Raw genomic sequence first — 20,042 nt, 5'->3', positions numbered from 1 at the left:
TGGGCACGTAGGCATACTGCAGGGGGTCCAGGGGGTCCAGTATACTGCTCTGAATGCGGGCCCGCACCACTCTCTCAAAACACTTCACAATGATTGGGCTGTGTGCCACTGGCCTGTAGTTGTTCAGGCAGGTGACCGGTCTCTTGTTGGGAAGGGGGACGATGGTTGTGGTCTTAAAACAGGTGGGGATGATGCTCTGACTGAGGGAGAGGTTGAAGATGGTGGTGAGAACATCAAATGCCCTGAGAACCCTCCCAGGGATGTTGTCCAGTCCTGCTGCTTTGTGGGGATTGATCTTCCTCAGGACTGTGCGTACCTGCCTGGTGAGACAGTTAGTGGGTCCTGTAGTCTGTGATGTGCTGCAGGCCTTGCCACATCCGTCCGGAGTCAGCAGTAGAATAGGAGCCATTCAGCTTCTGTCTGTACTGCCTCTTGGCCGCTGATGAAGCCAGAAATGTTACATATTCCATGTGTGAAAATGGTTACATTTATAAGTTGGCTTGTCTGGTCCTTTTGACTTAAATTGATAGTCGATTGTGTCAACAGCTCACCTTTTTGTTGGGATTTACAAGAACGTCCTGCAAACATTCAGACATAATTAAGGATACAGAAACAATGCCACTCAAGAAAAAGCTCACATTTTAGGAATATAAATCAGGGTGTAAAATAGCTGAGCTCACAAGATTTTGTAAGTAAATTAAATCTAAAAAGAAAAAGTAAAAATAAAATAAACAGGCAATTTAGTTTAGAAATCAAATAGTAACTGAGGTAAAATACAACAATGCATGAAGCCATTTGTCATGTGAAATACATTTGTCCCAAACATAATATAACCACACAAAAAGAGAAAACCAATGGCATTGAAAAAGAAGAAAAATGCGCTTGGCTTGATGTAGGCTATACTCAGTGGTATTCTGTCTGGCCACTGTGACTGACCCTAAACTGAGAAACTTCTTGTCCAAACCGAGCCTCAGTTTAGCACAGAGTGGCTGTGGAAGCAGGCCAACACAGCTACAGAAGTGCTAACTGGGAGGTCAACCTGCTCTCGAAGAAATGCGTGTTCCGCAAACACTGCCAAAATACTGGAAAAACAAACTTCCCAACATTTCAAATTAAAGGCAATCTCAAAGATGTCCTCATTGCTTAAAGAGTAAAGACAGCATGCCACACAAAGTGCAAGGCCTCTGAAGGTTTTGACCATTAATTGACCAGATCTTCTTTGAGAAATTCATAATTGAACAGCTGTTATTGCTCATTTATTGTAGTGTCATGTTTTAATTTGGCCACAAATACTGTAGTACTTCATGCTCAACTGAAAAAAGTCTAAAGCTGCACAGAGCAAAGTACACACACCCCTGTATTGACCCTAATACCCACACTCACACACTACACAACCAGACAGAGACGTACCAAAGTTAGTCCCAGAATTTTTTTTTCCTCCTAACTGGTGAAATGAATAGATGCAATGGGAAAAGAGATGGAGGTATATGGCAGCTTCATGCTGTTGCACACTAGCAAAAAGGACACAGAGGAAGGCCGTGTCACATCGTATCAGAGTCAGATGCAGCCACACCTCCTTGGCGCGTTACACCCTGCTGCTGGGAAAGGAGAGGACAACTAGAGCATAAAGCCACAGTGGGAACTTGTGGTGAATTCCAACCATGGGACCGAGCTTCTAGACTACAGTCTTGGTGGTAGTGGTTGTGTGTGTACAGGTGGAATGAAGTGGGGAGACAGTACAAACAGGGAGATAGAGGATTAGAAATTAGCTGAAGTGAGAGAGCACAACCTGACAATAAGTCCCTCCTCCCCAGCATGTCTGCATCTGAGTGTCAGTGTGTGAAAGCAAGAAGCAAAAGATTAGCTTGTGTGTGTGTGTGTGTGTGTGTGGGGGGGGGGTTCCCTTTATGTTCCAAGTGGGACTGTCAATCATCGCACTGTAAGAGAAGCTGAGTGTGTAATGTACTGTATGTGTGTGAAAGTAGCAGCTATGAGGATGTATAGTTTTGGCTATGGACATAAACATAGCCAATAATAATGTCTGACAGCAGAAGTATTTTATTATCGATATGTTCCTCCTATTTTAGTAGCTGAGCGCACACTAAGCCACACAAATGACACCACACAGCAAGTCCCCTAGCCCACTGTAAATGACCATATAACCTAGATCATTTATTTCTACTATAAACTGTATTAAAAGACAGATGATGTGAGAGCTTGCAGAAGTGAAGTCCCTGCAAGTTGGTTGCAGGTCATAAACCCCACCCCCTCCATGTTAGCAAATGGGAGGTGAGCCAAACTAAAAAGTCAAAGTAAAAATCAAGTAAATTTTTCTCAGAAGTGAGTTCTGTCAGGTAGATATTATCACACTGATGTGTGTAGAAGCCATCATTTTTCTGGTAGGTTAGTTTTTAGTCAGTTATTTGATGATATAATAAGGGATGTACATTAGAATTTGACAGCTTTTATTGGCAGTCTGGTTCACCTTTGGTTGCTACAGTGCAGAATCTGGTTGCATCACAAAAGCAAAACGGCAGCCCCCGTGTTCACCATATTTTGGCTATACTTTTATATAGTGGCAAGAAGTGGTGACACGTCATCCATTTATATACAGTCTATGGTCTCTTTCCTTTGATGCAACCCATATGAACATCTCCAGAAATAGCACCCCTACATTGGTGGGCATGGTTGCAATAATAAACACATAGTTTATGTTATAAAATGGCTTGATTAGGTTCAGGCACAAAACAACCTGGTTAGGCTTGGGGGGCGACAACACCCTACTATTAACATGATTCTTTATTGATCCCTGCTGGATCAAGTCAGAGGTCAGCACTGGCCACAAGCCACAGCTTGTAAACACTTTTGCTTAGAGACACTTCAGCTGGGCAATAAATAGAGTAACGTGTACAGTAGACACCGACCATGATATGTCAGTAATACATTTAGAAACTTCAGTATACTGATGATAAGGTAGACTGCTTGACAACATACTAATAACCTGATCCCAGCTCAGTACATTGGAAAGACCTACATATAAAATACATTATTTTTACATAACTGATTTTTTAAAATTTTATTTTACATTTTGAAATCTTTTCTTTTTATGAAGTGATGTCGATCAATTAACATGAGACACCTGTTCAGGGTCAAATTGACCCGAATAGTATCTTTGTAATGCAAGCATGCAGGGTGAGGTTGCAAATATGTGAAATGAACCATTTTCATTTTATATGTTGATTATACCTATTAAGCCAAGCAGAAGAAGTTTCATACCAATAAAATACTTTTAACTATTGTTTTTAGCTTTTTAACTCTACAATGGGTCAATTTGACCCACCACATAACAGGAGGGCTAAGGCACCACATGCTAAAACCCACTTTGGCCATAGGAAACCATCTCAAAACGGCTAGGGTAATGGTATTTAAACTCTGACATGAGACAGATAGATGCCAACAAAGATGAAAAATACCACAAAATATGTAAATCAGGTGAAGCATTACCATCTAATAATGCACGCAGAGTGTAAACGCTTCCACAATAAATAGGCCTATCCCCAAGAATGAGCAGTGATCCTTTCAACATGCGATAACATTGCTATTTGCTTTCCCTCCTGTTAATATATCATACACCGTTCACACAAGGTGCTTGGCCCTGTTCCTGGTTCAGAGGATACACCCTATATAGTAACTCTACACATGGATAAGGCCACCTTAAAGTCTCCATTACATCTTGGCAAACAGATTATATAATTTTAAGGCAGTATCCAAAGCTTTCTTTGTACACACTGGCAGACGATCAGTCACAGTGATCAAAGTGCTAGATGTTGTTTCTCTGTCTCTGCTGCTTCACTCCAGCCCCCACAGAGTCAGTTATTAGAATACAATATATTATTATATAATATATTACATATACAGGTACTCTAACAATTCCCGAGGTCCTTGTGCACTGGCAAAAAACCCCAAACATAATACACTGGGAGAGGAAAAGTGATTATTTCTGTGCTGCAGAAAACAAAAACAGGCAGCCTTAGTAAGATGAGGAGGGTGTGAGTTTCTGTTATGAGGTGCGATTCCTGCCGCTTAGCTGCCTGCTGTACCAGGCATCAAGCTAAATGATTTGCAGACAGACAGCTCTTTTCCATTAAGTAGCGTGCAAACAAAGACAGCTAAACAATTCAACCCAGAGGAAGAAGAAATACCACTAATCAGATCAGTCCAGGGCAAAATGCCCATATTTTTGGACAGGGGTTCAAATATGTAACCATGCACTGAAAACAAAAATATCTATGATCAGTCCGAGGAGTGAACTGGAGGCAGGCCAGTGACCTTAAATGAAGAGCCATCCAAAAGCTAAATTCTTCATGCAATCCCAGAATGGCCTCTCCTCTCCCCTCTTTACTTCATCTTTTCTGACTGAGCAGGTGGTGACACTTATGATGTTGCTGTTTTTATTCAGGTTTGGACAAATTAAGATTCCAGTGCACTATAGCGAGCCCATCACCCCCCCAAATCTTCGTGTTACTCTCATTTTCCTCCACCTAACCTCCCTTTTCTTTCTCTCTCATGTTTTGTTTGTAAGGATTATGTGGAGAAAACCTACAGATGAGCAAAAGCTTTAAGAGTACAAAGCCATCTGTGTGGTAAAACAGCGCAGCCACGAGAGACATAGGGTCAGCCAGGAGCAGGCGGCCAGAAGGCTTGTTAGGGCGCTAGAACACTGAGAGGGTGTCTTGTCCTGTTTTCTAAGATCCTCCACAGAGGGTGATGAAACCTGTTAGCTAGAGAACTGCTGTGCAGTTTCCTGCACAGCCCTGTGGCCTTTCAGACTGGCTGACTGACCGAATGACTGACTGGTTGACAGGAACACCAGTGGTGGCCATACAACAGGCAAGAAAAAAAAATTCTAATGAGGCCTGGTCTATTTTATTTCCTTTGACTGTACAGAATAATGTTATTTTGTGCAGTACTCTCTCAGCCCATCTGAACTTTTATCTTTTATTACTGATTTTATTTTGGTTACTGAAACATCACAATTGCTTCCTCACTGGGGCCCCCGATTCTTCCAAATGTAGAAGAAATGATGGGCACAATTTTTGGTCCTGACCCTGAAATGGATTTTGTCCATTCATTTGGTCTTGCCCTCCACTGTGCATATGGCCATCATGGGAGGAGAGCCACAACACGTTGGCAATAAAGTATTGTATGAATCACTGTGCTTGAAAATCATTTTGCTTGGAAAACCTAAGTCCACATTACATTTCTAAACAAACTCAAAGTATAAAGACTGTCTGCTTTTCCTGCACTTAATTTTTGTGCTTGGAGAATCTGCACTCACCTAAACATCAGGATGAAAGTAGAGTGACTTTCATTATATGTGGCTGTTTAAAAATAACAAGTGCATCTGTTTACATGGTGACAGAGCATTTTGCACTGGTAAACATAAAGCCCTGATCTTAGAATCCTCATATCTCAATGATGTCACAGAACCTAGGAAACAGATTTGATTGTGACATCACAGGTTAAATTTTCCAGAGCCCTTACGATAGAAGAGGTGCAACACTGAGAGGCCAAAAATGGCAGCTGATCACATGACCCATGTAGCTTCAAATAGTTCCAAACAGGCGATTCAAATGGACTGTTTTCTGTAGGAAACAGCAAGACTAATCGATAATTACTACTTTTAATGACTTGAACAGCCTTGAATACTAATTGTGTTCTGTTGTTGTAAATAGCTCAGCTAATTTAGCTAGTTACCCAATTATTAGTCACCCAATATTTGAAGGAGACATTTAAGGTTGTAAATTGTGTATACATGTTACCAACTTGAAATGTCACAAGAATAATTACTGCTATTGATTTAAACTTTTTAGAAAATACAGTCAGTACAGGAAAGTGTTCAGACCCTTTCAAGTTTTTCACATTTTATGTGCGGTGGGTTGAACAGTCGTCTCCCAACCATAAAGTTGAAGGTTTGAATCTTGGTGCCTGCAGTACACATGTCAAAGTGTCCTTGGGCAAGAAGCTGAACCCTCCAAGTTGCCCGTAATGGCAGCACGTATGCACGCAGCAGCCCGGTGCCCTCGGCTCCAAACAAAATTTCGTTGTACGTGTCACAATGAAAATAAGATAAAGCTGTTGCTTAAAATGGATTCAATTGAATTTTTTTCCCTCATCAATCTACACAATACCCCTCAATAATAAAGTGAAAACAGATTTTTGGAGTATTTTGTAAATTTATTAAAAATAGTCTGAAATATCTGTTATATAAAATAAGTGTTATACACTTATGACACTTGCAATTGAGCTATGGTGTATCCTACTCCAATCAATGGTTGTTGAGATGCTTCTACAGCTTGATTAGAGTCCACCTGTGCCTAGTTTAATGCACTGGATAGAATTAGGAAAGGCACACACCTGTCTATAGAAGAAAGAAAATGCAGGAGTGGCTTCAGGAAAACTCTGTGAAAGTCCTGGAGTGGCCCAACCAGAATCCAGACCTGAACCCAATAGAGCATCTCTGGATAGACCTGAAAATGGCTGTGCACCAGCACTCTCCATCCAAACCGGCTGACCTTGAACGATTCTGGCAAGAATAATGGAAGAGAATTCCAAAAGAAAGGTGCCAAGCTTGTAGCTTCATTCTCAGGAAGACTTGAGGCTGTCATTGCTGCCAAAGGTGCTTTAACCAAGTACTGATGGCTCTGAATACTTATGTAAACTGGATGTTTCAGTTTTTTAATTGCTTTATCATTGTAGAGTATTGGGTGTAGATTAGGGGGAAAAAATAAATCAATCCATTTTAAGATGAATCAGAAACAAGATGTAGAAAGCTTGAAATGGTCTGAAAACTTCCTGTACTGACTAACAGTGAAGTCAATATAACTATGACGCTGCTCCTAACATTTGGAATTATTTGATGTTCCCATGATCCACCATTACTGGAGAAAAAAAACAACTCTTCTTATAGAGTCAGTGGAGATGTTGTCAACTCTCCTCCTTAAACCACTCTACATTTTTCCATCCCTACAGCCTCAGCAGATTTTAGTATCAAATCAAGCTAACCTCCTGTCATCACTATATCACAGAGGTATTTTCCTGTAATCACTGGGTTTCCACTGCTCTATTTTCTCAGGTGAATCCTGTTATTTCACCCACTCAAACAAACCACGCGCTCTGAACCAGCACTTTGTGAATGACAGAGAGCGAGAGAAAAAAGAGGCAAGGGGGTTGGTTAAGTGCACTGAGTGAGTGGCAGTAATCACAGCTCTGGTAAAAGCACTACTTTGCTCTATATGGCGTTCCTCAGAATGGGCCTGCTCTCCGTCTGGCTCTCTCACTCCCTCTCTTCCTCTATTATTCTCTGTGTCTGATAAGGGCTCTAGATTGAGTAATTGTGTGTTTGAGTGGAGCTACACTGCGCCGTGGAACCTGCAATCAGATACCAAGAACATTTCCCTCTGTCTCTCCATTCATACCATGCCTCAGCAGTCTGGCCTCGCCGTACCCGGCACTTCCCTCCACCTTGTGGTTCCTCCACCCACTCCACCCCACCAGGTTTTTTTCTACACACAGGGCTGGGGTCAATAACAGCTGTGTGCTGTGCTGTAATTGATGTCTTCATTTCAATTTGCCCTGATTACAGTTGAGAGCTGCTTATCCTGTGACCTGGGGTGGAATAACATACTGTTGGGCCCAGTGAGCTGCCACACATGACCAAGCTGAACTGCCAGGCTGGCTGGATGGGTTTTCTCCGCCCAGGGCTGCCTTCTCCATTGACTCCTAATGTGGAGGTAATGACTAAGCATATTCCAGGGGCATGGCTGGTGCAAATGTCCGTGTCGCTGACCTTTAGTGTAGTTCTGGGGCTATTACTGTGACTGGCTTGCCCCGGTGTCAACACGCCCTCACATGATTAAGCCCAGTGCTGGCACAGAAATGAACGTGTATGTGTTGGTGTGCACATCATATGTGGTTAGTGGTTTTGTAATAATAAATAACTTTACAACCGTTCTAATTTTATCACAGCATCATTACATTGAATTAGTACTATAACCCTGAACATGTTTTGCTATAGCAGAATGAGCCATCTCCAAGCACCCACCCACAGGAAAAAAAGAAAAAAGAAAGAAATACCTGTTAGTGTTTTGGCATTTCTTCTTGCTGGAGATGAGGATTTTTAATGAAACCACTGAAATAACACTGCCGACGTCCAGCAGTCCTGCTGTGCACTCATAACACACATGAACCAACTGAATATCAGAATATACGAAGAGCAACACCTGCACAGGATCAGGGCTAATTGTCAGCCAACAAAAGATGATGCCAGTACCCTATAAATAGCATGGACAAAATATTTTCTGGTTGTAGATCTAGCTCCTTGGCTCTAAACTTGTACTTGAATAGTGCTTTTCTACACACTCAAAGCGCCATTCACCAACACACACTTGCACCGATGGCCACTGGGAGCAACTTGGGGATCAGAGTCTTGCCCAAGGACACCTCAACATACAGTATGGACAGAAGAAAGCAGGAATCCAACAGTCAACCTTATGGTTAGGAGACCACCTGCTCTACCTCCTGAGCCACAGTCGCAGCTTTGTAGACACGTCTGTGTATAGGAGGCGTTGACAATGCGCCATACCTTTAACCCTTAATACCATTTGTCTGATCAACACTTGGGAGCAGAGCTGATGCTAAAAACAGACTGCTCACGAAAGGAACACTGTCACTTGCTGTGTCTCTCTCTCTTTTTTTGCTGAGCTCTGAATCTGTGGGTGTTGGGGAGCAAAAAGCTGTCTGCCACACTCTTCTTCTGTCTCTCTGTCATTTTCCTGACTCTTTTAATACCATCATTAGGAGAATTCTCCTGCTTTCTGTTACCGTTGGTGGCCAAGAAACACGAGACAGAGAGAGTGAGAGAAAAGAGTGATAGAAGCGAGGGGTGGAGACAATAAGAGAAATGTGTCATGCTGAGAGGTAAAAACAGTACAGGCAAACTCTGCTTTTGGCTGCTGTCTCTCTCTGCCGTGTGTCGGAGCGTCTGACAGACCATACTGGAGGTGTGATCACATGTATTAGAGCACGATTCCCATTTTAGCAAAGGTGTTTATTGCATGTATGTCTGAAGGTGCACAATGTACATCACAGCTGTTGTCTTGTCATCCAGGTGTGCATCCACCTGGATTTTAGGAGTAAACCCCTAGATGACAGGTACCACACTTCCTCTTTTACAAACTCTGAGACATTAAGATCACTTCTCACCCAGCTGGATCTTATTTCATGGTGTGTGCGTGTGTGTGCACACCTGTCTGCTCCATAAACCTGTGTGACCCTCTGTTTCCACTGTAACCTGAAGCTGCCCTAGCATTTGTCAGCACCCGCCGATTATCTCAGGTGCTGGTGCCCATCTGGAAGATGAGAAACTTCACACTGGAAATAAATATCAGGGTGTGCAGCACTTCACTGAGAACATGTGTCAGTGGAGTAGAACATGTAACTCCCTCCATCCTGTCCCTTGTTCTAACAATTAATCCAATTATGATTAACCAAAATTATCTGTAAATGAATTATTTGTCTGTTATACACATCTGGCTTCACAGCTCTGATGTTGGGCTCTAGGCCTATCTGTATAGCTGCTGGTGGCTTGGTATATAATTATTACACCTAGTATGTAGAAGATAATGAAAATATTTCTAAAGGATTTTACTCTATTACGTTCAGATCATCCAAACTTTAACACTTTGCTCTTTCCATTTTTCTGAAGCGGGTCTATTCAAGATTCTTCTCTTTTTCCCAGTTTCTTAACTTTTGTTGGGTGACATTGGTGCATGCTGAGCATTCAAACTTTAGAAAAATGCTTAGACAAGTGCCGCCGATTTATGACGAAAATAAATTAAAGTGAAAATTAATGCATTTCTGACTTTGGCAGTGTTGCTTTCAGATGATGTAAGCACACCATGTACACTGTGACAGTCCCCACTTAACAATGACAAAATTATTTATCATGGAAAAATGAAGCAGCGCTAACCCTTGACCGGTGTCTCTTCTGAAAAGAGGAAAAGCAGCAGCTCTGCTGACATGGAACATTCCACATAACATCCCAAAAATACACACACACACCTGACCTCACATCCACATGTCAACAGCCCCCTGAACAAATATTGTAGGTGAGGCTGAAGGAAAGTGAGGCCAGAAGTTCACATTCACAGAACCTGCAGAAATACATGCATGCATTTACATACTGTAGAATGGAAGTTTAAGAACTGAGATCCCAGGATTTCTCACCAAAATCCTCCTCAAACTTCTGGCAAGAAAATACAAGATTCCAGTGGTGTTAAGCACATCTCTGACTTTACACATATAGGGTGTCATAAATACTCCTGTAACTTTATTCTTGAAATCCAGTTTTACGGAAATAAAAACCTCAACTTTATCTTAAAGCAGGTCTTTCAGAAACCTTTGATGCTGAAATGCTACCAAAACCATTTACCTGCAGGGCAGAATTTTATTAGATAAGGCAAGTGAAGACTGAAAAATCAGCAAATTGCAGATAAAAATCACATGCAGGTCAACAAATATTTTGATCTAACCTGCAAGATTCCAATCCCATCACATACAACCAAATATCCAAAAACAATGCTCCTGCACCTCCAACCTCAACAACTGAGCACAACCCTTTATAAAATGAACGTTTTATGGTTTTGCATTGGTTATTCACTATATTGCCATGCAGTATATAATCAAACATGTTAAAGAATGACAAAAAAAATGTAAGATACATAAAACATGGAATTAAAAATTTAACGCACATGCACAACTAAGCATTCACTCACATGCACACAGACCAATGGTCATGCATGAAGTGAAAACTTCATAAGCTTGAAGTTTTTATTTTGTTTGATTCATGCAGGCTCCCATTCTGTGCTCTGCACACACAAACAGACACACAAATATAGTCTCAGCTGCAGTTTAATTTCATTTTGCCCTGCACTGATCCAGCACTAGAAACTCATGCACACAAACACACAGCATCCTCCCATGCTGTACAATGTGCTGCATCCTTTCAACCATCCACAGAACTAACCAGCTGATCACAGCTTCTGTTCTCAGAAATCCAATTCACTCCAAAGGTCATTTGTCCATTACTTTTCCCTTCTGCTCTTTTCCTTTTATTTATTCTGGTGATTTGTTACTTCTTAAAATGTATACCCTCTGCCCTCTTAATCTTTCCTCATCAGCATCTTTCTTATTATTATGTATTTTGGTTTGAGCCCCATCTACCCCTATCTTGGCTCTCTCCCTTCCTTCCCCTATCACAACCTTGTTTACAGCCAGCAAGAGGTTTTTGGCTTTGAATGGCAACACAGGGCAGAAAAGGCTCTAACCAGGTGTCTGGATCACCGAGAAAGTGGGCACAGCAGGGCAGAGCTGGGCTTTGTGGCTCTGCTAGGTTTAAACAGGCAGATAGGGGCAGAGCTAAGCACAGCCTGACTGTTTTCTTTTGGCAATCCTGAGGAGGCCGTAAAAACTGATTAATAATGACATGAGCTGTTCAAGAGCACAGAGAAACAAATTAAGTATACAATAATTGGATAATACTAATGTGATTACAAGTTTTTTTTTCCTCTTTTTTGACAACTATGCGGCAATTACAGCACTAACTGCAAATTTATTTTTACACCGTTTCATTGTAACAAAATCGCTTTAATCCAACATGTACATACTGTATTTGGGAGATTAACTGAATAAAAACATTTTAGTTTTAGAGATGCACAAGTGTCTGAACGATTAGATTTTAAAAATAGCCTGAACAAACATGAGGATTCACACGTTTTCCAAGTCCATCTAAAAACCATGACCATATGTACGTTGGAGCGGGTTTTGCTTTGTTTAATTAATCCTCCTGTGCATGCTGGCCCTGAAGAGATCCCGTGCTAATGGCACTCCAGCGTAAGAGATGGATGACCAAATCAGCAGGCCTCCTTCTGAGCAAAAAAGCATTCTTAAGTTTTGCTCAAGTTAATCTGAGGTTTCAGCAGTCTGATCAAGTATTTCACAAATTATATCCTTTTGAAATTCCTTGTTTGTTTCTTCAGCCCATGCTTTCTTGCTGTGTGTAATAAAATGACCATAACTTGGGAAGATATTTGTATCTAAGCCAGACTGCTGAAGCCTAATATTAGCTTCAACTGCACTTAAAGCCCCCTGTATGTTTACATTGGGTGTTTTTCACCTAAATGCATTGTGTGAATCCTTGAGGCCTAAGAAATGTGTTAAGTGCATTTTCTCCCTCATACAAACATGTGCAAAGCCAACATTCTAAATATATGGATGCGTGTTGTTCACATCCATGTATGCTGCCTTGTAATCATCCTCATTACATTCGTTGGCAGATTGCTACATCTCTTTACACATGATCAGCACCAGTTGTCATAACATCAGTAGTAACAGGAACAAGTGTCATGTCACCCACAACATGCATGTCCTTGTTTGCGTGCACAATACAAACAAAACAGGAGTCCCCTTCTAAAAACACTGCTCTCCTTACCTAGTAGTGGTCACATTAGAAAGGAAACTTCCCATGGACAGGGGGGGATTTATTATAGTGGCCAACAACTATTTCAGTGAACACATGGGAATGCGATTATTATTCTACATATAACAGATGTAAAAATGTGAACCTACCTTTTAAAAACCTGGCATAGCCAGCCATGCAGCAAACCACTCACTGGTACTGACTAGTGATCTGTTATATGCAACCTGCAGCAAACCACTCACTGGTACTGACTGGTTGCATATAACAGATCACTAACTACATTTTGAGAGTAACCTTTCCCAGATAATGCCAATAGGCCCAGGAATGACAGGCCAGAGTGAGCAGCAGCAGCGAGTTGCCACTGGTTGGTGTCAGTCTAAGTGGGGATGTCAGGCCTGTGCTGTCCTGGCTTCCTGCCTGCTCTCTCAGCTGCTTGCTCAGTCCCCAGTGTCCTTAAACCCTAAACAGATCCAGTTGCTGCTACTCAGCTCCAGTGGCGGACTGATCAAGCTGACTAATAAACACTTTTCCTAATGAGGCAAACTCCCTCCCCTAATCTTGTCAGTCCCTGTATGAATCTTTTGCTCCTTTTTACTTGTCTTCTTGTCCTCCGCTCTGAGACGTTTATCTTGTGCTTGTCCCTTCCACCTCTTCCTTGGGCACTGGTCACTGTTTTTCTGCATCCTCTCACCTCAGCCGTTTCTGAGCACACAGTCTTTCACACTGTCTATATCTCACTTCTCTTTCCTCGCCGACAGCCATTCACCAACTGTTTGCCATCTCTTTTCCTTTTCCTCTATTCATCGTCAGCTCTATTAAAAGCATTTACAATTCAGGCTCTCTGAACAACTGCTGTACAACCAAAATATTTTATGGAGACACTTGCAATTCAGATTCTGCTGGAATATCAAATATCTGTCCAGTGCTTCTGTATCTAAGTGTAGAGAGTATTAAACAGCTTCTGTAATAAAGTAATGAATACTGAGGTTATCTGGGTATTCCTTCCTGGGTATTCCCCCACCTCCAAACATGAGTGAACTAAAAGGGGCAGGGGGCAGAGGGATGAAAACATGACTTGGGTATTTGTCATGGCAGGCCTGGTGTTACAACCCATTCATAGCACAACAGGGGGAAACAGCAGTGTGAATCATAGGTGTTAATGTATGAAAACCTCTGAGCTATGCGGTCAACCAGAAAAACTTACCAGGACCAACTAGAAAAAAAGTGTTTGCTTTTGTTATTTGGTTGTATCTTTATACAAGACAACTTTACAGCTAGCTCAGTGAATACTACAGCAGCCAGAAAGATAAGAACAGAGTGCAGGTAACACAGGCTGTCCACTCACCAGGCCATCACAGTTGCTGATAGCCACAGTGGCTCCTGGTGTGTCTGTGATGTCACCCACGTACAAGCATTCATCGTGCAGTGGTTCAGAGTAGCGGATGCTGTCGCTGTCATCATGCCATTCCATCTTGGCTCCGGGGGCCACCAGCCTGGCATTGTGATGCAGGCGCAGATGGAACTCCCGGCCGAAGACGGTGACGTTGTAGTAAAGTCTTTCCCCATGGGCCCCGGGCTCGTGGTCCTCCTTGATTCCTCTTGGGTCTTCCCACTCATCGTTGCCTACTCCTACCTCCCTCTTCCAGCGCCTACGGGACTGTCCTCCTGCCATGTGGCCTGCTGAGACAGCGTGTGACAGGAAGCGGCCCTCTGCGTCCACACTGATCGGCCTCACCAGTCCATACTCCCCCAGGACATGCTGCAGGGAGTCTGGGAACAGGACAGAGAAAGAGAGAGAGGGGAGGGGTAAAGGGTGAGAGAAGAAAGGAGACAAGGCAGGAGAATGTGAGTAAGGGAGGGAATAGTTGGTATTTGACAAGAAAGATGTGGAAAAAGGTTGGGAAAGAAGAAAAACATTAAAGATAAGGGGAAAAGAAGCCACAGGATGGAGAATCATGGGGGATACACAGTGGGGAAGATGGGAAGTCATGGGTAGAGGGTGAAAAGAAGGATGTGGGGAAAAGGTGGGAGAAGCAAAATGTAAAGCCTGCCATGGAATTATTTTTCCAAAGTTGCATCACAGAGAACAAAATTAATTTTATGCGCGACCCTGATGCTCGCAGTGCCCGTTTGGAAACGGCAGCCTCAGCAGTGAGCGCTGCGCTCTTTCCACCGTATAAGATCAAAGTGCTAATTGCGGTTTTCTCACGCTGGTTTCAGGCTGCTCGACCCGAGAGAAATGATTCCTGTAACCTCTATACCTAATGAATGTTTAAAAAAAACAAACTGATCGAACAAATGAAATTGGCACACCTTATTGGAAAGCGCTTTTTTATTAAAATGATACACATTGAGATGTATTTTGTATAAATTTATATTATTAACAACATCGCCATCATTATCACTAATCACCAGTATTGTATCTTTATCTTAATTAGCCTACATGCCAATTACCACACTGGGTGAAAGATTAAACGTTCTGAAGACAGTTTGTGCTTCTGACATTTTACTGGATGAATTTCACTTGTTCTCATGTGACAGTGACAGAAGGCGACCGGAGAGATGGTGTCAATGTCATCACAGAGGCAGACACTTCATAGGGTAGCACCTTGTATGTGGTCCACAGGTGCACATCTGTCATATCTAATTTAGCCTATAAAGTTGGTTGACTGATCAAACCAAATACCCACTCCAACCCACGCCGAAGGAATGATTTGATAATAGTATGATCAATAAGATGACATCCGACTCCAGTGTCCTGTGACAGATCGATAGATGCGACAGCGGCTGAGTCAGATTATGTTAGGCTACTTCCCTGCAAAATCCGACGGTAAACCGGTGCATCAGATGCCCCTTTACACCCCAGGTAACACTATCCCCTGGATGGGAGGAAGCACATCACAACACTGCTTGTCCTGCTGAGGGACCTCCATAAAGTGCCGGCACATGGACAAGGACACAGAAGTTGCAGATGCGTCCTAAATTGTTGCTTGCAAAAACTGTAAAAGCTTTGTAAACATTAAACACAAGCAGGAGGAACCGGACAGTGATTTGCCGCTACGTGGAGCTTCACTTCCAGTGAGCGCATAAAGAGCCCCGCGCAGCCCTGCTGATAGGAGATCAGCAGATAACAGAGTACAACATAAACACTGACCACGTTTAACTGTACTGTACGTACCAACGCTACTGGCGATGTAAAGGCCGCTGGTGTGCAGCAGAAAAACCGGCAGAATAATTAGGACAGTAAATCCAGGCGAGAGACCCATGGCAGCTCCGAACTGCGCAGGTGAGAGAGTGGGACTCCGGGCTCCAGTGTGGTGAAGTTCCCCGCCTGGCGCGATCAGCCACGCCACGACAGCAACAGCACAGCAGCCCGCAACTAGACTGCCAAGTGCACCGGGAGAGACGGAGCTCTCCTACCCCCCTCCCCTCTCTCTCTCCCACTCACACTCAACTCTCCTCCTCTCTTTCCTCCTCTATTTCTCGCCGTCTTTTCCTGGACTCCTGTCTTACATTGCGCGTGCTCCCCGACTCTTTGCCATAGTGCTCAGACAACTCCCCAGCTCTACACACACACACACACACACACACAAGGCGCCCACACACTCCCCGTGTGTCTCGACTGCGAGATGAGAGGATGAGGTTTCAGAAAGCTGCTGGTGCTGCGGACTCACTGACTGACAGGCCCGCTGACGGCTCTCAAGAAACGGAAATTAATGAGCAAGCGTTTAGCACACCTCCAGTGTGGCGCGCCCAAAAGTGATTTTTGCAACTTGAAAGTTCTTTCTGGGATCATAAGTAACTGTACAACTCTCCGCTCCGCCGGTACATCATATGCTGCAGGCCTGGCATTAACTTTGAACCGTCTATCCCGTCAAGCTTCCTGAGCTGGGTGAGCAGCAGCGCCCCGCGCGAATCGCTGGCAGAAGCGCACTCGATTTTGAGGTGCCCAAGGGTCCAATTTAGAACCAGAAAGTCTTACTAACTCTAACCTGCATTGCCCTCATTTAACACCTCGCTTACCCCTCTTATATTGTTGTAAACACTGATGAGCAGCATAAGGCAAATAATTACATTTCCAGAATATTCTTTTCTTTACTTTTTCTTGTCTAAAGACTATACAGTACCAATAATAACAGGAGCAAAGTAACATAAAACCAATAACAGTACTGATCAGCCACAACATTACAACCACTGGCAGGTGAATAACACTGATTATCTCATTACAGTGGCACCTGATAAGGGGTGGGATGTTTTAGGAAACAAGTTAACAGGTCTTGAAGTTGATGTGTTGGAAACATTGGGGCTGCATGGCCAAAGCCCAGTCAGAGTGCCCATAATGATCAGCCACCATATTAAAACCACCTGCCCAGTATTGTGTAGGTCCCCCCTTGTGTCAAACTACTCTGACTGCTTTCCTGTTTCTTGTTCTTTTTTCTTCTCTCAGCCTTACCTTGTTTACTCGTTGCTTTGCAAAAAGAACGTAGTGCCAATCGTTGCTTTGCAAAAAGAACGTAGTGCACACACACACACATTGAGAGCTACAGAGTCAAATTACTTGTGTGTCCAACACAGCTCATTCTGATTCTAAATGTTCGAACTCTGCACCTTCTCTCTTAAGGCTAAGTCCAGCCACCCTGTGAAGAAAAAGTATTTTCAGCCATTTGTATTCACGATCTTATTTTTTAAGTCACTACCCACCATGTGCGACCATAGGTGAGGGTTGGAGCGTAAACTGACTGGTAAATTAAGAGCTTTGCCTTCGACTCAGCTCCTTATTCACCACAACGGTCGGCTATAGTGTCTTCATTATTGCTGATGCTGCTATCCACCTGTCAATCTCACACTCAATTTTCCCCTCACCCTGAGATACTTAAACTCCTTCACTGGGTTCAACAACTCACTCCCAACCCAAAGGGAGCAGTCCACCTTCGGATTTGGAGGCGCTTACTCTCATCCCTGCTGCTTCACACTCAGCTGCTAACCACCCAAGTGTATGCTGGAGGTCACAATCTGATGAAGTTAGCAAAACTACATTATCAGCAAATAGCAGAGATGTAATTCTGAGGTCTCCAAACCACAGAGATGCAATTCTGAGGTCTCCAAACCGGACACCCTCCTCCCTCCTGCTGCACCTTGAGATCCTGTCCATAAAAGAGACAACTGCACCTTGAGATCCTGTCCATAAAAGACACAACCAGGATCAGTGACAAAGGACAACCCTGACAAAGACAAATACTAACTGGGAACATGTTTAACTTCCTGCCGAGTATGCATGCACAACTCTCACTCTGGTTATACAAAGAATGGATGGCTTGTATCAACGACCCAAGTACCCCATGCTCCCAAAGTACCCCCCCAGAAAAAATTAAGGAGAGACCCTGTTGTAGGCCTTCTTCAAATCCACAAAGCACATGTGGACTGGATTGACAAACCCCCAAGATCCTTCCAGTAACCTTGCAAGAGTAAAGAGCTGGTCCACTGTTCCACGAGCAGGATGGAATCTGCACTGTTCCTCCTGAATCTGAGTTTCGACAATCACTCAGAGCCTCCTTTCCAGCACCCAGGCATAGGGAGGCTGAGTAGTGTGATACCTGATAATTGGAGCACACTCTTCGGTTCCTATTTTTAAAAGTGGGAACCACCACCCCAGTCTGCCAGTCCTCAGGGACTGTCCCTGTCCTCCATGCAACATTGAAGAGGTGTGTCAACCAAAGCAGCCCAACTATGTCCAGAACCTTCAGCGGGTCAGGGTGAATCTCATCTACTCCTGCTCTGTCTCCAGTAAGATATAAATTACATTTCAAACCACTACAACAAAGGAACAACCAACTTGGTGTCTCAGTAAGGTGTTAGGCCACCACAGCAACTTCATTGCACCTTGGCATTGACTCTCCATGTCTGAACTCTGGAGGGATGAACACAATTTTTCCAAAAGATAATTCTTCATTTGCTGTTTTGGTGGAGATGACGCTGTCTAACACATCAGTCCAAAACTCCCACAGGTGTTCAACCCAGTTGAAATGTGGTGACAGGGTTACAGCATGAGATTCACATCATTTCATCATCAAACCTTTCAGTGACCCCTCATGCCCATTGGATGGGAACACTCATCCTGGAGGAGACCCGTCTCATCAGGATAGAAATGTTTTGTCACCGTACAACTTTGTACTGATTTGAGTGACCTTTAATTCTAAGGGGACAAGTGGATCCAAACCATACCAGCATCTTTCTTTTAATTTGTTCACCCTCCCTCAGTTAATGCTGCTACATCAGACAACGTACAGGTTGCTTTTTAGCCATCTACAACAGTGTATATTTACATGCTAGGTCATATCATGCTTAGGTCACATTTAAAAGAACCCTTTTGAGGTGCAAGACTCAAGCACCATTGCAAAAATACTGCAATAAGTTGTTCTGCCCCCTGTTTCATAGAAGCAGGTACATTTAAAATGTTCAGTCAACACAGCCCTCTCAGATTGTTGTTGCTTTTAGAGTGTAGAGTCCATCATGGCTATAAATTCCAGTCTGTTAAAAGACTAGTTTTATTATTGGTTAATCTAAAAATCTTTCTAAAAATCATTTAATTTAACAGCAAAGACATTTTTAAAATGCCCATCACAGTTTTGTAGAGCTCAAGGTACCCTCGTCAAATCACGTTTTGTTTAACCAAGTCTTTGTTTAGGCAATACTAAGATAGAGATGAGCAGCAAATTCTTGTGTGCTCAAACCAGGAAATATTTGATTTAAAAACTAATCAATCTATTGCTCAGCAGAAGTCAGCTTACAACACCATTTAAAGCTGACGTCTCTGTGCAATGTATGTAGAGTCAGTAAGAGAAAAGTACCATTTAATATTAATGATGAAGACTCCTTCTTCCTGTACTCAGAGAACAAGCAGAGGCTTGGTGGTCAAAACTTAGCTAATGGGATTTGCTAATGTTTCTGCACAGTTTATTTGGCTTAGTGCAGTGCAGCCCAAAGACAGACTGTAGTAATTGTAAAATTAGTGTTAATTGTGTTGGTGGCCTCATCTTCAGCTGCAAAAATCTCATTTAAACTGCTGTATCTCTAATTTTATTAATATTTGTTGGACTAGAGATGTCATATTGAACTGTGGTGAATTTGTTGGAACAAAAATAAAACTGGACAACACTTTTGCATTATTTATGAGGTTTTCCTAATTTCATTTGCATAAACACCCAACATCTGAACTTCTTGGCATTTGAACCTCAGTAAGAAAAATCTGGACCAACTATAGTGATATAGTATGTCTGGAGTGAGTTTGTGCTTTGATTGACAGGTCAGCTTGTCACATTCAGCCCTGGAGACCTGTTGCTCACCCCATGTCACCTCCATTCAGCCACAATGCCACTGATCAAACTGGAGTTTTTTTTATTTCAGTAAAATCAAACCAAGGCTTAAAACCATTCTTTCAGAAACTTATGACAGATGTCACAGCCTCTGTCCCTGTGCACTCTCGTCACCAACTCTGATTTCCTTA

At 42.8% G+C, this 20,042-nt stretch overlaps 1 protein-coding gene across 1 annotated transcript in view; it reads right to left on the bottom strand.

The window, feature by feature from the left end:
* The window catches only part of LOC109973159 (A disintegrin and metalloproteinase with thrombospondin motifs 2-like), a 112,540-nt gene extending 96,374 nt beyond the window's left edge, over nt 1–16,166 (bottom strand). Inside the window, exons 1-2 of the mRNA XM_020622543.1 lie at nt 15,717–16,166; nt 13,884–14,308 (exon numbers count right to left, since the gene is read on the bottom strand). Coding sequence (XP_020478199.1) covers nt 13,884–14,308; nt 15,717–15,804 — 513 coding nt within the window. The 5' untranslated portion in view covers nt 15,805–16,166. The remainder of the gene's footprint in view (nt 1–13,883; nt 14,309–15,716) is intronic.
* Nucleotides 16,167–20,042: the final 3,876 nt, after the last annotated feature.

The sequence above is a fragment of the Monopterus albus genome, unplaced genomic scaffold (genome assembly GCF_001952655.1).
Source record: "Monopterus albus unplaced genomic scaffold, M_albus_1.0 scaffold282.1, whole genome shotgun sequence".
Lineage (NCBI taxonomy): Eukaryota > Metazoa > Chordata > Actinopteri > Synbranchiformes > Synbranchidae > Monopterus > Monopterus albus.
The sequence above is the reverse complement of the archived record's forward strand: the minus strand, read 5'-3'. Positions and strand labels throughout refer to the sequence as shown.